The sequence below is a fragment of the Chanos chanos genome, chromosome 3, assembly GCF_902362185.1.
Source record: "Chanos chanos chromosome 3, fChaCha1.1, whole genome shotgun sequence".
NCBI lineage: Eukaryota > Metazoa > Chordata > Actinopteri > Gonorynchiformes > Chanidae > Chanos > Chanos chanos.
The window spans coordinates 900,001-920,000 of record NC_044497.1 but is presented as its reverse complement, the minus strand read 5'-3'; the positions used below and the strand labels follow the sequence as shown (position 1 = coordinate 920,000).

At 41.9% G+C, this 20,000-nt stretch overlaps 2 protein-coding genes across 2 annotated transcripts in view; both read right to left on the bottom strand.

The window, feature by feature from the left end:
- Window positions 1–11,939: 11,939 nt before the first annotated feature.
- On the bottom strand, window positions 11,940–13,408 carry LOC115808731 (tripartite motif-containing protein 16-like protein). Its single transcript, XM_030770190.1, has 4 exons — window positions 13,375–13,408; window positions 13,174–13,236; window positions 12,564–12,703; window positions 11,940–12,356 (listed from the first exon to the last, which is right to left on the bottom strand). The coding sequence occupies exons 1-4, from the start codon at window positions 13,406–13,408 to the stop codon at window positions 11,940–11,942; spliced, it is 654 nt and encodes a 217-aa protein (XP_030626050.1).
- Window positions 13,409–19,718: 6,310 nt separating this feature from the next.
- LOC115808730 (tripartite motif-containing protein 16-like) overlaps window positions 19,719–20,000 on the bottom strand; it is a 2,722-nt gene continuing 2,440 nt past the window's right edge. Inside the window, exon 4 of the mRNA XM_030770189.1 lies at window positions 19,719–20,000. This exon is cut by the window's right edge and continues 147 nt beyond it. Coding sequence (XP_030626049.1) covers window positions 19,719–20,000 — 282 coding nt within the window.

Below are 20,000 nucleotides of genomic sequence, written 5' to 3'. Positions count from 1 at the left end.
CTTTGCTCTGTGGACTACCGGCTTTGACCTGGATTACACTCTGTTTTTGAGTTTGCCACCTGATTTGGATATCCTCTGATAAAATTTGATTCTGCCTCATTGGGTCTGTGATTGGGTCTTGGCCTGTGAATCCTAACAGAGAGAGAGAGAGAGATAGAAAGAGAAAAGAGAAAGAGAAGAGGAGGAGGAGAGAGAGAAAGAGAGAGAGAGAAAGAGAGAGAGAGAGAGAGAAGTCACACCTGGCTGCTCATTGGGAGATAGGAGATTGTAGCGACACTGGAGGCTTGGCTGACTCTGTCGTGCTCTTCCATTCTGTGGAGTAGGAAACAGAGCAGGAGAGAGAGAGAGAGAGGGGGGGGGGAGCAGGAGAGAGAGAGAGAGAGAGAGAGAGGGAGAGAGAGAGAGAGAGAGAGAGAGAGAGAGAGAGAGGTGGTTGCAGTAACAGTAGCAGTACAGATTTAATGGAATTACTAGAATGGTTGAAAACACAGTGACCTGTGACGAGAAAACTGTCAGTCATAAACTGGAACCTCTTCACTGTCAAGCCACACACTGCATAAGGACACACTACATATAAACATACACTGTATAACCACACGCTGTATAATCACACACTGTATAACCACACACTGTATAATCACACACTGCATTATCACACACTGCATAAGGACACACTACATATAAACATACACTGTATAACCACACACTGTATAATCACACACTGTATAACCACACACTGTATAATCACACACTGCATTATCACACACTGCATAAGGACACACTACATATAAACATACAGTGTATAACCACACACTGTATAATCACACACTGCATTATCACACACTGCATAAGGACACACTACATATAAACATACACTGTAGAACCACACACTGTATAATCACACAGTGTATAACCACACACTGTATAACAACACACTGTATAATCACACACTGCATTATCACACACTGCATAAGGACACACTACATATAAACATACACTGTATAACCACACACTGTATAATCACACACTGTATAACCACATACTGTATAACCACACACTGCATAAGGACACACTACATATAAACATACACTGTTTAACCACACACTGTATAATCACACACTGTATAACCACACACTGTATAATCACACACTGTATAATCACACACTGCATTATCACACACTGTATAATCACACACAGTTTCTTTATGTGTGTGTGTGTGTGTGTGTGTGAGGTTCAATGGACTACTGTTCAGTGCTGTAGAGTGTTCAGTGCTGTAGAGTGTTCAGTGCTGTAGAGTGTTCAGTGCTGTAGAGTGCTCAGTGCTGTATAGTGTTCAGTGTTACAGGTTGTTCTTAGTTTGTTTTCACTCTTAATTCTCAAAACCATAGTCGGGCGCACAGTGGTGCAGTGGGTAGCGCTGTTGCCTCACAGCAGTAAGGTTTGATTCCCGGCCGGGCAGCCAGCGTCCTTTCTGTGTGGAGTTTGCATGTTAGTGAAGTAGTCAAGTCAAGTAAAGCTTTATTGTCATCTGAGCCATATACAGTACAGCACACAGCAGAGACAAAGTGTCATCCTCCTTAGACCAAATGCTCTCCCCGTGTCTGCGTGGGTCTCCTCCAGGAGCTCCGGTTTCCTCCCACAGTCCAAAGACATGTAAGTCAGGTGAACTGGAGACACTAAATTGCCCCTTGGTGTGAATGTCTGTGTGGATGTGTTTGTCCGTGTTTCTGGCCTGTGATGGACTGGCGACCTCTCCAGGGTGTTTCCCGACCTTTTGCCCAGTGAGCGCTGGGATAGGCTCCAGCACCCCTGCGACTCTAATTAAGATAAACGGCTTTGAAAATGAGTGAGTGAGAGTCATTGTCAGTGAAAGAGAAAACCAACAACAACACCATACTGCTTCTCTGTCTGCACTGACTGCATCTCCTCTCAGTGCCTCTGCACTGACCGCGTCTGTGTCCGCCCTGTCTTCTCTGACTGCGTCTGCTCTCAGTGCCTCTGCACTGACCGCGTCTGTGTCCGCCCTGTCTTCTCTGATTGCGTCTGTGTCCGCCCTGTCTTCTCTGACTGCGTCTGCTCTCAGTGCCTCTGCACTGACTGCATCTGCACTGATTGTGTCCACCCTGACTGTCTCTAAACCGACTGTGTACGCTAGTGATTCTTTTCTATTCACTTATTTTCTGTCCGTTTTGTGGTGACAGAAGACAGGATAGTACATGGCACCAAACCGAAGTTCTGAGTTTTCAGCTGGTTCTCAGATTTATTCAACCAAAAACTGATTCAGATCCTACACCCAAACAAGCACATTAGTCAAGACCTACCCAGATCAGGCCTCACTGAAATTTTACAGAGGATCTCTGGTGACATGCCTAAGACTGATTTAGCCAGTGCGTTGTATTATAGTAGTCTAAGACTGATTTAGCCAGTGCATTGTATTATATTAGCCTAAGACTGATTTAGCCAGTGCGTTGTATTATATTAGTCTAAGACTGATTTAGCCAGTGCGTTGTATTGTATTAGTCTAAGACTGATTTAGCCAGTGCATTGTATTATAGTAGTCTAAGACTGATTTAGCCAGTGCGTTGTATTATATTAGTCTAAGACTGATTTAGCCAGTGCGTTGTATTATAGTAGTCTAAGACTGATTTAGCCAGTGCGTTGTATTATATTAGTCTAAGACTGATTTAGCCAGTGCGTTGTATTATATTAGTCTAAGACTGATTTAGCCAGTGCATTGTATTATATTAGTCTAAGACTGATTTAGCCAGTGCGTTGTATTATAGTAGTCTAAGACTGATTTAGCCAGTGCGTTGTATTATAGTAGTCTAAGACTGATTTAGCCAGTGCGTTGTATTATAGTAGTCTAAGACTGATTTAGCCAGTGCATTGTATTATATTAGTCTAAGACTGATTTAGCCAGTGCGTTGTATTATATTAGTCTAACTCTGATTTAGCCAGTGCGTTGTATTATAGTAGTCTAAGACTGATTTAGCCAGTGCATTGTATTATATTAGTCTAAGACTGATTTAGCCAGTGCATTGTATTATAGTAGTCTAAGACTGATTTAGCCAGTGCGTTGTGTTATATTAGTATAAGACTGATTTAGCCAGTGCGTTGTATTATATTAGTCTAAGACTGATTTAGCCAGTGCGTTGTATTATATTAGTCTAAGACTGATTTAGCCAGTGCGTTGTATTATATTAGTCTAAGACTCATTTAGCCAGTGCTTGTCCATTCTACAGATACTTAAAAATGTCCAAAAAAGTGTTTCCATGTATCACACCCAAAGTACAGATCCATTGAGGACATAGAAACTTAAGCCTAACACACACACACACACAGGCATGCATCCATACGGCGGAGTGATTAATTTGAATCCGCGAGATGAAAGACAGATGAGAGAAGTAATGGTACAAACCTACAGTAGCTCTACCCAGAACTGCCCACTGCCTTCTGCACACGTCAGCAGTCCTCACAGTGTTCCTTAAGCAGAGATTTCCTTCTCTCTCTCTCACACACACACACACACACACAGACAGATCTATTCTATTCTGGGCACCTCCATCCCACTGGTCAGACTGACAGGTGACAGCTGTGTTGCCATGGCAGCTGGGAGGGTCAGGGAGTGTGTGAAAATGAATTTGGAATGTGAGACATGTTAGGGTGTGGAGTTCAACACGCTTTCACTGGACAGCTGACGGAGAGAGAGAGAGAATTACAGAGAGATTTTTCATTTTCTCTTCTGTGCAGCCTCACACACACTACAACATTAATTCTCATTAGCCCGACACAATTAACACTCTTCACTAACACAATGCTGACACTTAACACTCTTCCCTAACACAGTGCCAACACCTTAACGTGCTTCACTCTTCCCTAACATAATGCCAAACCCAAACGCTCTTCACTAACACATTACTAATGCTTAACACTATTTGCTCTTCACTAACACAACGCTTAAGACCAACACATTTCACTAACACAATGCTAACACCTATAACTCTTCACTAACACAATGCTAAAGCCTAACATTCTTCACTATGTACGTGCATTAAATATCACTCCACTGTCCATACTGCTACACAAGGCAGAACGACAGCCCTGACATTCCAGAAATTTCTCCGTCACAGCGTGGGATGGGTGGGACTGTCGGACAGGTCACAAGGTCGTCCTGACTTTTGTTTATGACATCACATCTCCCACACGGGCTGAACAGCCAACCGCGGACGAGACACCATTAGGTTTTTGGAGGGAAAAAAAATCGAAATGAAAAGAAATAGTTAACGGAGGCGTAGCGGGGGGGGACGCTGTAGGTCAAAGTTATCAGCGTAGCATAAACCAGAGAACAAACATGCATCAACATCCTGTGAGACATGTCTGTTCTGATGAAAATTCTACGTTTTACACAAAAATCCTTATATCCTTACAGCTGTGAGGTGTTTCTACAGCAGTAGAGCTGATCTTACTGGGTGGATCTTGAGAAATGATTGACAGATGATTGACTGTCGGCCTTTCACATTAAAGCCCAGAGAGCACACAGGCGATTAAAGCAGGGAGAGATGCTTCAGAGATGGACAGGAACATGAGAGAGAGAGAGAGGAGGGAGATATCTCAGATATAGATCAGATGGACAGAGACAGAGAGAAAACGATACTGACACAGAGAGAACAATGACTCATTCAGTCAGTCAGAGAAAAGAGGAGGGCACCCGGGGTGGGAGTATGAGTGGGTGTTGGGAAATATTTGGAAAATCTCTCTCTCTCTCTCTCTGTCTCTCTCTCTGTCTCTCTCTCTCTCTCTCTCTCTCTCTCTCTCTCTCTCTCTCTCTTTCTTTCTCTCTCTCTCTCACTTCAGCCTTTTCTCTCCATACTTCTCTCTCTCCAGTTTTGTGTTCTCAGTCCTCTTCTCTCTGAGGTCACTCATCATGTGTCCCAACATTTGACATTTGATGAAAGAGAGGAGGAGAGAGCAGGAGAGGGTATAGTTTGTCAAGGATCATGTGACCAAAACACTCATGTAGGACAGTGTTGTCATGACGCTGGCTTAAAGAGGACACACTATGAAAAACATGTCTCCCTTTGCATTTCATCAAAGACTTGAATTTTTACCTCCTCCAGTGCTGAGCACAAAAAAAGTAACGAGACAGGACAGACACGGTCATGCCTACGTCTGTTCCTCTCTGACACTTGGGGTCATATGGTTTCATGACACACATTCGACTTCTCTGGACGTTTATTGCAGGTGGATGTGTTCTCTCGTTTTATCACAGTCAACAAAAAGATTTGTCATGTTCTAAAGCTAACAGATGAAAACATCTCCACTCTTATTGCATCCTGGTGTCATTCACTGAAGCCCACAGTGTCAGTACCATTCACAGTTTTAGTATTACTTACTGCATTGCTAATAGTGTGACTGTATTATAACAGTGTGACTGTACTGGTAATAGTGTGATTGTATTGGTAATGGTTTGACTGTACTGGTAACAGTGTGATTGTATTGATAATGGTGTGGCTGTAATGGTAATGGTGTGATTGTATTGTAATGGTGTGGCTGTACTGGTAATGGTGTGACTGTACTGGTAATGTCTGGTTAATGGGCAGGGCAGGAGTTGAGCCACAGTGCCAACACAGTGAGAACACTTAATGCCATTACTACATTTATAATGCAGAAATGACATTTCCCATGTAACAAAACTGTACTTTTAAAGACAGAGAAACTCTTTTGACTTGTCCCATGGTGCTATTGGTTACCATTAGCTTACAGTGTCAAAATCTTCCATGTCCCCTCTAAACACATGCACACTTAAGCTACAGGTTTACACACACACACACACACACGCACGTGTATAATTGTTTGTGTGTGTTGAATATTTTGGTTTAAGTGCATTGGGTAAGCTGGTATGGGGTTTGTGTTTGGGATAATAGTTTGTGTGTATGCACAGAATTACACCAGCTGACAACACCACAGCACAATAACACTACGCAACAATGCCACAACTAGGTAACAAGACATAACAACTTCACTACACAAAATCAGTACTGCAGTGCTACAGAACAGTACTATAAAGTACACAATGCCACACAACCCCAAAACCAAACAACGGTACTGCTCAACACCAAAACCAAACAATAGACATAACCAGCAATTCCCACACACTGTTTACATCCTGTTGACAGTAAACAGCATGAGTGGACTGGTATGTGTACTGAACAAATGATCTGAATTCTCTCATTCACACCAAGGACCAGAGTTCTCTTGTTGGATGGAGTTGAATGGATCTGAACTGAATTGAATCAAATGAATTGGAACTGAATGGGATTGAAGTGAGTCAATTTATAGACTTCGTACTTCAAAGACACTCCTTCTTACATTACGATATGTATGTCACATGTTCTGTGATCTGAAAGTTCAATTCTCTGTAAATATGTTCTTTCATCAGAGTTAATTAAAACATTAAGGACAAACAAGAATAAAGCATTGTTTACAGCAAGTAATACACCCTCATACAAGCCCTGAACACACAGACCAGACAAACGGCACTACAGTGTGTCATCAGGGGTACAATCCATGGTGCCAGTACCCATAATCCAATGCAGCGGAGTTAGGGAATCATTACAGTTCTCTGAAATAATCCAGTCAGAGCAGCCCAAACCAATAACTGAAACTATACACACATTTAATGTGAGTGAATTTGTTTACCAAATCCATGTATCAATAACTGAAATTATACACAGATTTAATGTGAGTGAATTTATTAACAGAATCCATGTATCAATAACTGAAAGTATACACACATTTAATGTGAGTGAATTTGTTTACCAAATCCATGTATCAATAACTGAAACTATACACACATTTAATGTGAGTGAATTTATTAACAGAATCCATGTATCAATAACTGAAAGTATACACACATTTAATGTGAGTGAATTTGTTAACCGAATCCATGTATCAATAACTGAAACTACACAGATTTAATGTGAGTGAATTTGTTAACCGAATCCATGTATCAATAACTGAAACTATACACACATTTAATGTGAGTGAATTTATTAACAGAATCCATGTATCAATAACTGAAACTATACACACATTTAATCTGAGTGAGTTTGTTAAGAGTCTACTTGTCTAACACACTTTGTCGTGCAGTAGCTCTGTGCTTGTTGATCGAGTTGGTCTCCTACGTGTTTTTCTTTCTCTCTCTCTTTATCCCTCACTGCCTCTTTCTCTCTCAGGGTTTTAAGCTTTGTGTGTGTGTGTGTGTGTGTGTGTGTGTGCTTTTTTTCTGAACAAAGACTTAAGTGTGGGAATTCTGTTCCTTCACTCTAGGGATTCTCTTTGTGGAAAAAATATCACGCCAAATAGAAAATGAAACCAGACAAAGCAAATAGGGAGTTAAGACAAACAGACAAACAAACAAACAAACAAACACACACACAGTGATTGGTGTACCTGTCTGTTGTCGTATTACCAATCGTCAGCTCCAGATCCATCCTTCCTGTCTGTCTTCACTCGTCTTCACAGGACAAACAGCCACAAGAATAACCTGAAGATCCCAGTATCTTAGTGCTCTCTCTCTCTCTGTCTCTCTCTCTCTCTCTCTCTCTCTCTCTCTCTCTCTCTCTCTCTCTCTCTGTGTCTCTGTCTCTCTCTGTCTGTCTCTCTCTCCTTCTCTCTCTCTCTCTGTCTCTGTCTCTGTCTCTCTCCACCTACACACTGGCTGAAGACTCAGTCTCTCTTTCTTTGGGTTAACAGTGGACTCTCTGTCACTCTCCCCCCCCCCCTTACCTCTTCTCTCTCTCTTCTGCTGAGTGTGGGATTGTGACGAGGGTATTAGAAAACAGCTGTCTCTCTCTCTCTCTCTCTCTCTCTCTCTCTCTCTCTTCCCCTGGCTTTGTATCTACTCTGAAAATGTACATCTAAAATGTTTGAATGGAGCTACAGTAGACTGAGGAGTTTAAAATGAGGTCAGTGGAAATATGAAATTAAGACACTTATGATAACACATGGTCACAGAGCTGAGGTATCTGAAGCATGGGACAGCTGTTCCATTGCTCCGTCAGCATTCAGTTAGCATTCTCCAAAACCATTCAGTTAGCATTCTCCAAAACCATTCAGTTAGCATTCTCCAAAACCATTCAGTTTGCATTCTCCAAAACCATTCAGTTAGCATTCTCCAAAACCATTCAGTTTGCATTCTCCAAAACCATTCAGTTTGCATTCTCCAAAACCGTTCAGTTAGCATTCTCCAAAAACATTCAGTAAGTATTCTCCTAAAACATTCAGTGAATATTCTCCTAAAACATTCAGTGAGTATTCTCCTAAAACATTCAGTGAGTATTCTCCAAAAACATTCAGTGAGTATTCTCCTAAAACATTCAATTAGCATTCTCCTAAAACATTCAGGGAATATTCTCCTAAAACATTCAGTGAATATTCTCCTAAAACATTCAGTGAGTATTCTCCTAAAACATTCAGTGAGTATTCTCCTAAAACATTCAATTAGCATTCTCCTAAAACATTCAGGGAATATTCTCCTAAAACATTCAGTGAGTATTCTCCTAAAACACTTAACATTCTCCTAAAACATTCAGGGAATATTCTCCTAAAACATTCAGTGAATATTCTCCTAAAACATTCAGTGAGTATTCTCCTAAAACATTCAGTGAGTATTCTCCTAAAACACTTAACATTCTCCTAAAACATTCAGTTAGCGTTTTCCTAAAACATTCAGTGAATATTCTCCTAAAACATTCAGTGAGTATTCTCCTAAACCGTGCGGTGAGTATTCTCCTAAAACCATTCAGTGAGTATTCTCCTAAAACACTCAGCGTTTTCCTAAAACATTCAGTGAGTATTCTCCTAAAACATTCAGTGAATATTCTCCTAAAACATTCAGTGAGTATTCTCCTAAAATATTCAGTGAATATTCTCCTAAAACATTCAGTGAGTATTCTCCTAAACCGTGCGGTGAGTATTCTCCTAAACCGTGCGGTGAGTATTCTCCTAAAACATTCAGTGAGTATTCTCCTAAAACACTCAGCGTTTTCCTGAAACATTCAGCGAGTATTCTCCTAAAACATTCAGCGAGTATTGATGTATGGGGGGGGAAAGGGATTTGAATTGCTGTAGTTTTATTACCTGTTTTCCACCACTAGATGGTGCTGTCATCATGGGTGGCATTGCTGAAGGATTATTTTCAGTTTTCTCATAGTGGAGAGATATCCAGGTCCTGTTCGCTTCAGAAAAACTGCAGGATCTGAGTTTTGTCACAGTCCTGAGGCAGTACTCGCCTCACATGTGCCAAGCTGGTGAGGTCATTACTATCATCACCCTCTGATGGTTAAAACCATTAGGTGTAGCCCACGCTACACTGAATAACAGTGAAAACCAGGCCACTGAATAACAGTGAAACAAACTGTCATTGAACACAAGGCCACAGGGTGGCAGCACAGAGACAAGGCTGCAGTGGAATTTGTTATGTTGGTTAATGATCAGATTCCCCGAGTCTCTTCCTTTCATGTCACAGTACTGTTATTAATATATCATACAGTTATTACTGTTATTAATATATTACACTCTTATTAGTCTTATTAATACACCATACTGTTATTAAAATATTATACTATTATTACTGTTATCGAACCGATATTGATATGTTATACTGTTACTACTGTTATTGAACTGTTATTAATATATTATGCTGTCATTACTGTTATTACTGTTCTACTGTTATTGAACACTGGTCTGTACTGCCCTAGGCAGGAGGACTCTTCTCTCTGTTTGGCAGTTTATCTGTGAGATGCTATTGGCTGGTTATGGTATTGTCCAGTATTCCCAGTTCCTGTTTACACAGTCTCAGTCCTGGGAGAGGCTGATCAGACAACATGAGTTCTCTCTCAGCAGCTGGTGTCTTCTGATTTCCATACAGTTCTGCCCAGTGTGAGAGACCTGTTGTTTGACAGGAGAGTGTCAAACATATGGTTAACATGAGTCTTCCTCACCACTGCTATTTTTACACAGCAGACCATAAACACACAGAGAGAGAAAAGAGAGAGAAGAGAGAGAGAAGAGAGAGAGAGAGAGAGAGAGAGAGAGAGAGAGAGAGATGCACGATGTAAAGCTAGATTCTGAAATGTACATGTGGAGTATGCCTTTGGTCTCAGTTTCCAGTTCATGCAATGTGCACACACACACACACACACGCGCGTGCGCACACACACACGCGTGCGCACACACACACGTAAAGGGAAATACCATTGTAAGGTGTAAGGCTGCTACATACAAACGTACATGAAAGTTAGTGTGTGTATTTTTGGGATGAGCGTGTGTGTGTGTGTGTGTGTGTGTGTGTGTGTGTGTTATTCTTGGCAGGAGCTGTTGTATGTATCTGTAAGTGCTCATCTTACTGACGGTAAATTTGCACTGCTCAGCCTCTGCATCCGACCTCACACCTGTGTGTGTGTGTGTGTGTTTGTGTATGTATATGTGTGTGTGTGTGTGTGTGTGTGTGTGTGTATATGTGTGTGTGTGTGTGTGTGTGTATGTAGATGTGTGTGTGTGTGTGTATGTGTGTGTGTATGTGTGTATGTAGATGTGTGTGTGTGTGTGTGTAAAGAATAAATAGGATTTTACATTATAGCTGATCAACACAGTCATGAGAGGCGACCATATGTGGGTTTGAAGCTTCTCCTGGTTTGGAGCTCTGGAATCTGGATGCGTTAGATCTCTCAGAATAAGAGCACTGATCTGGGCTCAGCTCCCCTTTCATGTAATTTCACTTTATTAGAATTATGAAAGAGACCCCGGGGCAGACCCAGGACACGCTAGGAGAATTATATTATATATATATCATATATATATATATAGATAGATAGATAGACAGATAGATATATTATAATATTATATTATATTATATATATATATAGACAGATAGATAGATAGATAGATATCTCTGCTGGGCTGGGAACGCCTTGGGATCCCCCAGGAGGAGCCGGGGAAAGGGATGTCTGGGCTGCCCTCAGCCTGCTGCCGCTCCGACCGGGACCCGGATAAGCGGCAGACAATGATGATGATGAGAATTATGAAAGGCATATACTGATCCTAGGTCAGCACTTTTGCTCTCACACATTTCTCAGGAAAAGCACTGTGGACTCTGGCGCTTTGTTACCACTGTCTCACTTTGGCTGTGTGTGTGTGTGTGTGTGTGTGTGTGTATGTAGATGTGTGTGTGTGTGTCTCAGTTTGGCTGTGTGTGTTGATTTGAACAGGAGAAACTGCTCATTTACATTAGCAGGAGAACAGATACTGACACAGACGTGTGGACACCACTCCACTGAATGTAAAGACTGACACTTTATTTCAGGGCATGGCTGTCAGTGCTATGCATACATGTACGTATCACAAAACAATACAAAAACCCCCCCAAACCCCCCCCCCCCCCCCCCCCCCCCCCCCCCCCCAAAAGCTTTGTTTTAAGGATAATAAAGGAGTCACAGTGGAGAGACTAATTCAGTCTGGGTCTCTGTATACTTACTGCAGCGTCCTCAATGCTGCTGCCTTTTACTACAACAATCCACCATTTCTCCTCCCTCATCTCCTCTCTCATGTGTGAGGCCGCTGGAGATGCACAGAGGCTGAAGATATAAACTCATAATTACGTAATGAATGCCGCTCACCTGAAGCATGTTCTGCTCTCAGCACTGTGGCTGCTCTAGAACCTATTTGCATATCATCTACATGTCATTAATATTCATATCAGTGCTGCCAGCCCCTCTGTTTCTTAGTTCATATTTCTCACATGCATAGCACACTCTCTGTACACACAGCGTTCCGTTTCGCCAGAAACAAACTGAACTGAAAACAGTTCTCTCGTAAAAGACGAGGGGAATTCCTCCTTCCCTCTGTTCCCTCTCTCTGTCTCTCTCTCTCTCTCTTTTTCACTCCTTCTTCAGAAGCACACAGGAGGAGTTGATCCCTACCCAGAAGCCAGGGATGACCGGTTTCTGGATGTCCGCCTGGATCCGGTGGAGTAACCTGACTTCTCTCTCCCCCCGGCTCTCCTTCCCTCCCTCCACCAGGTAGAAGATCATCAGTCCCGCCGGCTGGTCCACGTACAGGCCCAACACGGGGCTGTGTGGCACTCCTCTGATCTCTTTGCTGATGCAGTTGTACCAGGCATGGTAACTGGAGCCGGACCAACCCAAGGCCCAGGACTCCTCGTTCTCCCCCAGCCCACAGGGTCCGTCACTCCCCTTCCTGCCCACGCCCTCGTACGTGGCGCCGATCACCACCCAGCCGGAGTACTCCACCTCCCAGTACCCCCGCGCCCCCCACACGGACTCCTTACACAGCACCTGACACAGAGAGAGAGGGAGGGGGAGGGGGAGAGAGAGAGAGATAGAGGTCTATACTGGGCACAGTTTGTGAAGGTAGACAATTAAAGGAAAGACAGAGAGAAAAGATTTTTCGAGACACTTCACCAAAACCTCAGTTTCCCTCTCTTTCTCTCTGTCTTTCTGAACAGACTGACTGGACTCTGACAGAGGGATGAAAGGGTGTACCTGTGGAGACAGCTCGAATCTCTCTGGGCGGTCCAGATATGGACACACCTCTTCTGTCCTCCGGCAAACTTTAGACCCGCCCTCTGAAATCCACAGCATTTTATTGGCAGTCTTTTCATCCAGAGACAGATCTATCCAATCTGAGAAAAGGAGGGGATCAATTTGCATTCTGCTGCCATTCTTCCTCAGAGAGTCTCACACACACAGATGAGATGTGACAGTGGGGTGTGCAAAGGGCCTTAACCAGCCATTAAATTAAATTAAAATTAAAACCATTAAAATTAAAACCATTAAAAATAAAAACATTTGTCTCTCAGTTACTGGACTGGTGGCCTGACCTCCCCTCAGCCTGTCAACCCATCACCCACTGTTCAGCCTGGACTGGGAAGAGTGGTGCCAGTCAAGCAGGAGGGTTGGAGTTGACTGGACTGGAGTAGAGAAATGTGTCTGTAAGTGCATTGATATTCTGGGCTGTAAAACCAGACAGAGGAGGATGGGCTCCCACCTCCGAGTCTTTGTCCCCTGCTGGCTCTCCTCTTCCCCTGTACTGTAAAGTGAGTTTCTCTTGGCCACTGTGGCCTGAGGGGACTAAGAAAATAAAATTCCTTACACTTCAGGAGTTCCGCTCGGCAGGTCGGCTCAGGAATGTGTGGCTCATACACGGGAGTCTTCTCTGGAAGACGATGAGAGAGAAGGAGAAACAACGACTTAAACAACAGCAGCTGTGAAGAGCGATAGCATGATGGAGAGAGAGAGAGAGAGAGAGAGAGAGAGAGAGAGCGAGAGAGAGAGAGCAGGATAACAATCTTACCTGCTTGGTTGTTGGCAGGTTTTCCAGGTTTCATGGTTTTTCGTCCTGTTTTCAGAAAAAAAAATACAGCAGTGTGAAAATAAGGGCTTTTTTTTTGGAAACGAGTCACGAAGCTGAGGTAATGAAGAGAAAAACGGTTACAGTAGGAGAGAATCACGTGAGTACGGCTACAGTAGGGAGAGAATAATCGGAGGGAGGCCTGGGTGGGTGACAGAATAAGATTGGACCAGGGGAAGATATGACATGACCTTTGACCTTGAGTTCCTTAGCTGGGTGCTCTAACTCTATGGCTCCGTATTTAGTGTTTGTGTGGAATGAGGGGGCGTAAGCGTTACCATCAGACGAGTGATGACTGATGAAATGAGATAAGTAAAGGAAAGGAACAAACTGAACCTGATGCCATTAAACAGCCAGTGAAGCAGATCATAAATAGCAAATAAACACCGTGATGAAAAGCAATCTGTCACTGTGCACCGTCTCTTTTTTCCTCTCTCACCCCCCCCCTCCATCTCTCACCCCCCCCCTTTCTCTCTCTCTCTCTGATTCCTTCCCTCTCTCTCTCTCTCTCCATCTCTCTCTCTCCATACATACACATATACACATACATATAAATACACATATACATATACATACACACACACATATACCTCTCTCTCTCTCCCCCCTCTCTCTCTCTTTCTCCCTCTCTCTTCTCACCCCTTTCACACACCACAGAAAAAAAGCTCTATAATGGTTTTAAAAACTCTAATTACTTTCTTATGTAAACCTGTTAATGTCAATTAAAAATATTAATTGAAAATTATTCGTGGTGTCAAAAAATAACTGGACTAGAAACATCACTCTGCCCAGGCTTCAGTCACCTGTCTGTGTTGAAAAATGTATAACTGTATTTAGACTGAGACCCAATGACATCACACGAAGCGTAACACACTGACATCATTAACACACTGAAAATTCAGAAAAAAATTCAGAAAAAAATTCAACAAGAACAGAATTCAGAAAAAATAGATTTTCTTTTTTTTCTGGAGGAGGTAATGAGTTGTTGAAACTTTTTTGAGCTATTAAGAAAATTTTGGCTTATGATAAATAAAAAATAAGGAAAGTTTAAATTTGCTAAGCTAAGTTACATTAAAATGAACCAGTTTGTATGTCTTAGTATGTCGTAGTGTGTGTGTGTGTGTGTGCCTGTCCTTGTGTGTGTATGTGTGTGTGTGCATGTGTGCGTGTGTGCATGTGTGTGTGTGTATGTGTATTGTGTGCGTATTTGTGAATGAGTCTGCATTTTTGTGTGTGTGTGTGTGTGTGCATGTGTGCGTGTGTGCATGTGTGTGTGTGTATGTGTATTGTGTACGTATTTGTGAATGAGTCTGCATTTGTTTGTGTGTCTGTGTGTGTGTGTTTGCGTGAGCGCATTTCGGATTCTTACCTGGTTTTTTGGAGTCAGGGAGGATTCTGGCACTTGTGGTCTTAGTTGGCATTTTTCTGTCTCTCAGCACTCATCCACTGTTCAGTCGATTTTTAAGGGTGATGGTTTGTTGTCTTCTTCAGGGAGATGCTTTTATACCTTTCGGGAAATGGGGACAGACTTCAGGGGTCAAGGCAGAACTGAGACAGAGGTGTGATCTGCCTGTTGACGTAAAGATAGCAGTGAGGTTAACAGTGACATTCGAAACGCGTGTAACCCTACCATCTCCAAAAAAGCCAAAAAGATGGTCACCAAAACCCCCCAGGAATGTGGTCTTCACAGCCGGACCCCTTTTCCAGTCTGTCAACATTCACAGCTCAGAGAGCATTGGAGACAGGGCAACAGGGTGACAAGGTGACAGATAGAGAGAGAGACAGGGAGACAGAGAGAGAGAGAGAGAGAGAGAGAGAGACAGGGAGACAGAGAGTCATATAGACATTGAGACAGAGAGAGAGAGAGAGAGAGAGAGAGAGACAGAAAGAAATCCGTCATTGGAGGATATCCATCATTCTCTCCCTCTGGTTCCTCTCTGGGTAAAACGAGCGTTCTGGAAAACGTCCTTTACACCAGATTACTGTCATCCTAAATTACGGAATGCCTAAATTCAGATTACAGAATAAAACAATTTCCGAGTGAAAGTCATGAAGATGAAACCAGAATTACTGAATATGTAATTTCTAATTGTCTCAGTGTATTTTTCCCAAGTTAATACCCAATTATTCAGAACAAAGATTCAATATTTCTTAGTTCCCACACTAATGGGGGTTGTCTGGTGTGTCTTATGACAAAACTCTTTTGATACAAAATAAAGACCAAACCCTGTCATCTAAGAAAAAACAGAATTAACAGATGAAATTAATCTGAGAAAAAGCAGAATTAACAGATGAAATTAATCTGAGAAAAAAAACAGAATTATCAAATGAAATTAATCTGAGAAAAAAACAGAATTATCAGATGAAATCAGTCCCAAACTGTGGGTAAAAATGATTCCAAACTGCAGAAATCAAAGGTATTCATAGACAGATGGAATAATCTCTAATATTTGGACTTTAGTTGGGTATCAGTTTGCACACGTGAATAGCCTTGATATTCTGAATGATCAGTTCAGTTCTGAAATTACTGTTTTATTTATTTGTTTATTTATTTTTAAATGGCAGATTTTTTTATAAATGAGCTGACAGAGGCTTGGATGTGCATTTGTACTGTAGAGCAGTGTTTCTCAATTCTACTCCTGAGAACCACTGCTATAGATAACTGGTTTTATCAAACATGTGATTTCCTGTTTGAATATTCTCTGTTTTACTGGTGACAGTCTTCATGCTGTTTTTCATTTTCATCGTGTTTTTCACTGCAGAAGTATCTCAGAGCACATAAGCCAGTTTAACGGCAGAGGGATGACATGTGACATTGGTTACGTGAGCAAACCTCTCATTCAGAGATACAAACAGAAAAAACTTGTCCAGCATTTGATTGTGAAACCCGGAAGCGGATTTGAAAGAACCTGGACTTTAAAAATGGAGAACAGGCAGGGCGGGTGGGAGCGTTAGTGGCGGTATTATTTTGATGCTGAACAGATTTAGACGCGGTGACATGCCCTTGTACTCTGGCTGGTCGGGCGATATTGAGAAAGTGATCAGGCATCTGTCTGCACCATAGATGGAGAGATAACACAGGCAGTGACGGGCGGACGCAGCGCTCAACCCCAGGGGAGGAAAGAGGAGACAGAAAGCTGAAGATGATGGATGATGGCAGAAATGCATGGTGGGGGGAAAAGGCCACGGGAGAACGTCACGTTGTTTATTTGATCCAAACGCTCAAGAACACAAACTTCATTCAGATTTAACAAGAGTGAAGAGTTAACGGTGTGTCTGTAATACACACACTCTATACACTGTATTACCAAGCTAAACAGCCGACCTGTTTATTTAATCCTGTTTATTTAATCCTGTTTATTTAGTCCTGTTTATTTAGTCTTGTTTGTTTAGTCCTGTTTATTTAGTCCTGTTTATTTAATTCTGTTTATTTAGTCCTGTTTATTTAGTCCTGTTTATTTAATCCTGTTTATTTAATTCTGTTTATTTAGTCCTGTTTATTTAGTCCTGTTTATTTAATCCTGTTTGTTTAATCCTGTTTATTTAGTCCTGTTTGTTTAGTCCTGTTTATTTAATCCTGTTTATTTAATCCTGTTTGTTTAGTCCTGTTTGTTTAGTCCTGTTTAATTAGTCCTGTTTATTTAATCCTGTTTGTTTAGTCCTGTTTGTTTAATCCTGTTTGTTTAATCCTGTTTATTTAATCCTGTTTGTTTAGTCCTGTTTGTTTAATCCTGTTTATTTAATCCTGTTTGTTTAGTCCTGTTTGTTTAGTCCTGTTTAATTAGTCCTGTTTGTTTAGTCCTGTTTAATTAGTCCTGTTTGTTTAGTCCTGTTTAATTAGTCCAGTTTGTTTAGTCCTGTTTGTTTAATCCTCAGAGCATCTCTGAGTTGATGTTAATTTTATTTTTGAGTGTTTTGTCCAACCCCTCCAGCTAAACACCTTGTTCATGTTCACTGTTGGGTTGTCCAAATGTTGGATTTTTTGAGCCAGTTCTATCACAGTGGTTCAGTGTGATGGTATAAACTGTAGTGTGAATCAGTTCTATCACAGTGGTTCAGTGTGATGGTATAAACTGTAGTGTGAATCAGTTCTATCACAGTGGTTCAGTGTGATGGTATAAACTGTAGTGTGAATCAGTTCTGTCACAGTGGTTCAGTGTGATGGTATAAACTGTAGTGTGAATCAGTTCTGTCACAGTGGTTCAGTGAGATGGTATAAACTGTAGTGTGAATCAGTTCTGTCACAGTGGTTCAGTGTGATGGTATAAACTGTAGTGTGAATCAGTTCTGTCACAGTGATTCAGTGAGATGGTATAAACTGTAGTGTGAATCAGTTCTATCACAGTGGTTCAGTGTGATGGTATAAACTGTAGTGTGAATCAGTTCTGTCACAGTGATTCAGTGAGATGGTATAAACTGTAGTGTGAATCAGTTCTATCACAGTGATTCAGTGAGATGGTATAAACTGTAGTGTGAATCAGTTCTGTCACAGTGGTTCAGTGTGATGGTATAAACTGTAGTGTGAATCAGTTCTATCACAGTGGTTCAGTGTGATGGTATAAACTGTAGTGTGAATCAGTTCTGTCACAGTGGTTCAGTGAGATGGTATAAACTGTAGTGTGAATCAGTTCTGTCACAGTGGTTCAGTGTGATGGTATAAACTGTAGTGTGAATCAGTTCTGTCACAGTGATTCAGTGAGATGGTATAAACTGTAGTGTGAATCAGTTCTATCACAGTGATTCAGTGAGATGGTATAAACTGTAGTGTGAATCAGTTCTGTCACAGTGGTTCAGTGTGATGGTATAAACTGTAGTGTGAATCAGTTCTGTCACAGTGGTTCAGAGTGATGGTATAAACTGTAGTGTGAATCAGTTCTGTCACAGTGGTTCAGTGTGATGGTATAAACTGTAGTGTGAATCAGTTCTGTCACAGTGGTTCAGTGTGATGGTATAAACTGTAGTGTGAATCAGTTCTGTCACAGTGGTTCAGTGTGATGGTGTAAACTGTAGTGTGAATCAGGTCTGTCACAGTGGTTCAGTGTGATGGTATAAACTGTAGTGTGAATCAGTTCTGTCACAGTGGTTCAGTGTGATGGTATAAACTGTAGTGTGAATCAGGTCTGTCACAGTGGTTCAGTGTGATGGTGTAAACTGTAGTGTGAATCAGTTCTGTCACAGTGGTTCAGTGTGATGGTATAAACTGTAGTGTGAATCAGTTCTGTCACAGTGGTTCAGTGTGATGGTATAAACTGTAGTGTGAATCAGGTCTGTCACAGTGGTTCAGAGTGATGGTATAAACTGTAGTGTGAATCAGTTCTGTCACAGTGGTTCAGAGTGATGGTATAAACTGTAGTGTGAATCAGTTCTATCACAGTGGTTCAGAGTGATGGTATAAACTGTAGTGTGAATCAGTTCTGTCACAGTGGTTCAGTGTGATGGTATAAACTGTAGTGTGAATCAGTTCTGTCACAGTGGTTCAGAGTGATGGTATAAACTGTAGTGTGAATCAGTTCTATCACAGTGGTTCAGAGTGATGGTATAAACTGTAGTGTGAATCAGTTCTGTCACAGTGGTTCAGTGTGATGGTGTGACTGTCCTGCAATGGGGCTTGTCTGGCACTTCACTATGTAACAGACACTGAATCGTACACCCAGAAAATCTACACAAATATTTACAGTGAAAACATTTATTTAATCATTTTATAAAGTAACAGTATTGTCTGACAGTGTCGCTATGTCATATAACATGATATAAAACATCAGAACAAAATATGGACTATTCAACAGAACCTCATACAGAAAAGTCATTATGAGTGGATAAAGACTAGAGTTTCTCTGGTGCTTTTTGTGACGTCTACAGCCCAGAAATAAATAAATAAACAATTAAACCATTTAAATTCAGAACTGGTTGCTATGCAGTTAAATATCTGATATTGTCATTAGATCTATCTAATGATTCTAAAGACAGTAACACAGTAATATTATATTTATCCTCTAAATGCCCAGCCCGACTACACGGGGTCCGATTCTAAAAAAAAAAACAAGAGTATCATTATCATTCACAGTCAAATCAAATCTGCACCGAACCTCCCCCTAAACATCAACCCTGTTTCTCTGCACCGAACCTCCCCCCAAACATCAACCCTGTTTCTCTGCACCGAACCTCCCCCCAAACATCAACCCTGTTTCTCTGCACCGAACCTCCCCCCAAACATCAACCCTGTTTCTCTGCACCGAACCTCCCCCCAAACATCAACCCTGTTTCTCCTCCTCGGGTTTCGTCTAGCTTCACTCCTCTTTTTGCAGTAACAGGCAGGAGGATTGTCTCCCCACCCAAAACCCTGGCAGTGTTTTCTCCTTAATGGGATTTTTAAACCGATGCAGCAGTTTCACCTCCTTCCTCCCAGAACCCCCCTCTCCCTCCGCAGCCGGTTCCACGGCATAGAAACTCAGGATCCCGGCGGGCTGGTCCAAATACACGCCGATGGTGGAGCGCTGCGGAACCTCGTGGATCTCCTGGTTGATTCCTTTGTGCCAGGCGTGATAACAGGAACCAGCCCAGCCCAAACC

Excerpts from the sequence above, each read along its gene's own strand:
- LOC115808731 (XM_030770190.1), bottom strand. The coding sequence starts at position 13,408 with ATGAAACCTGGAAAACCTGCCAACAACCAAGCAG. Across the intron at positions 13,237-13,374 it reads ACCTGCCAACAACCAAGCAG|AGAAGACTCCCGTGTATGAG; the intron begins GTAAGATTGTTA and ends ATCGTCTTCCAG. Across the intron at positions 12,357-12,563 it reads GATTCGAGCTGTCTCCACAG|GTGCTGTGTAAGGAGTCCGT; the intron begins GTACACCCTTTC and ends TCTCTGTGTCAG.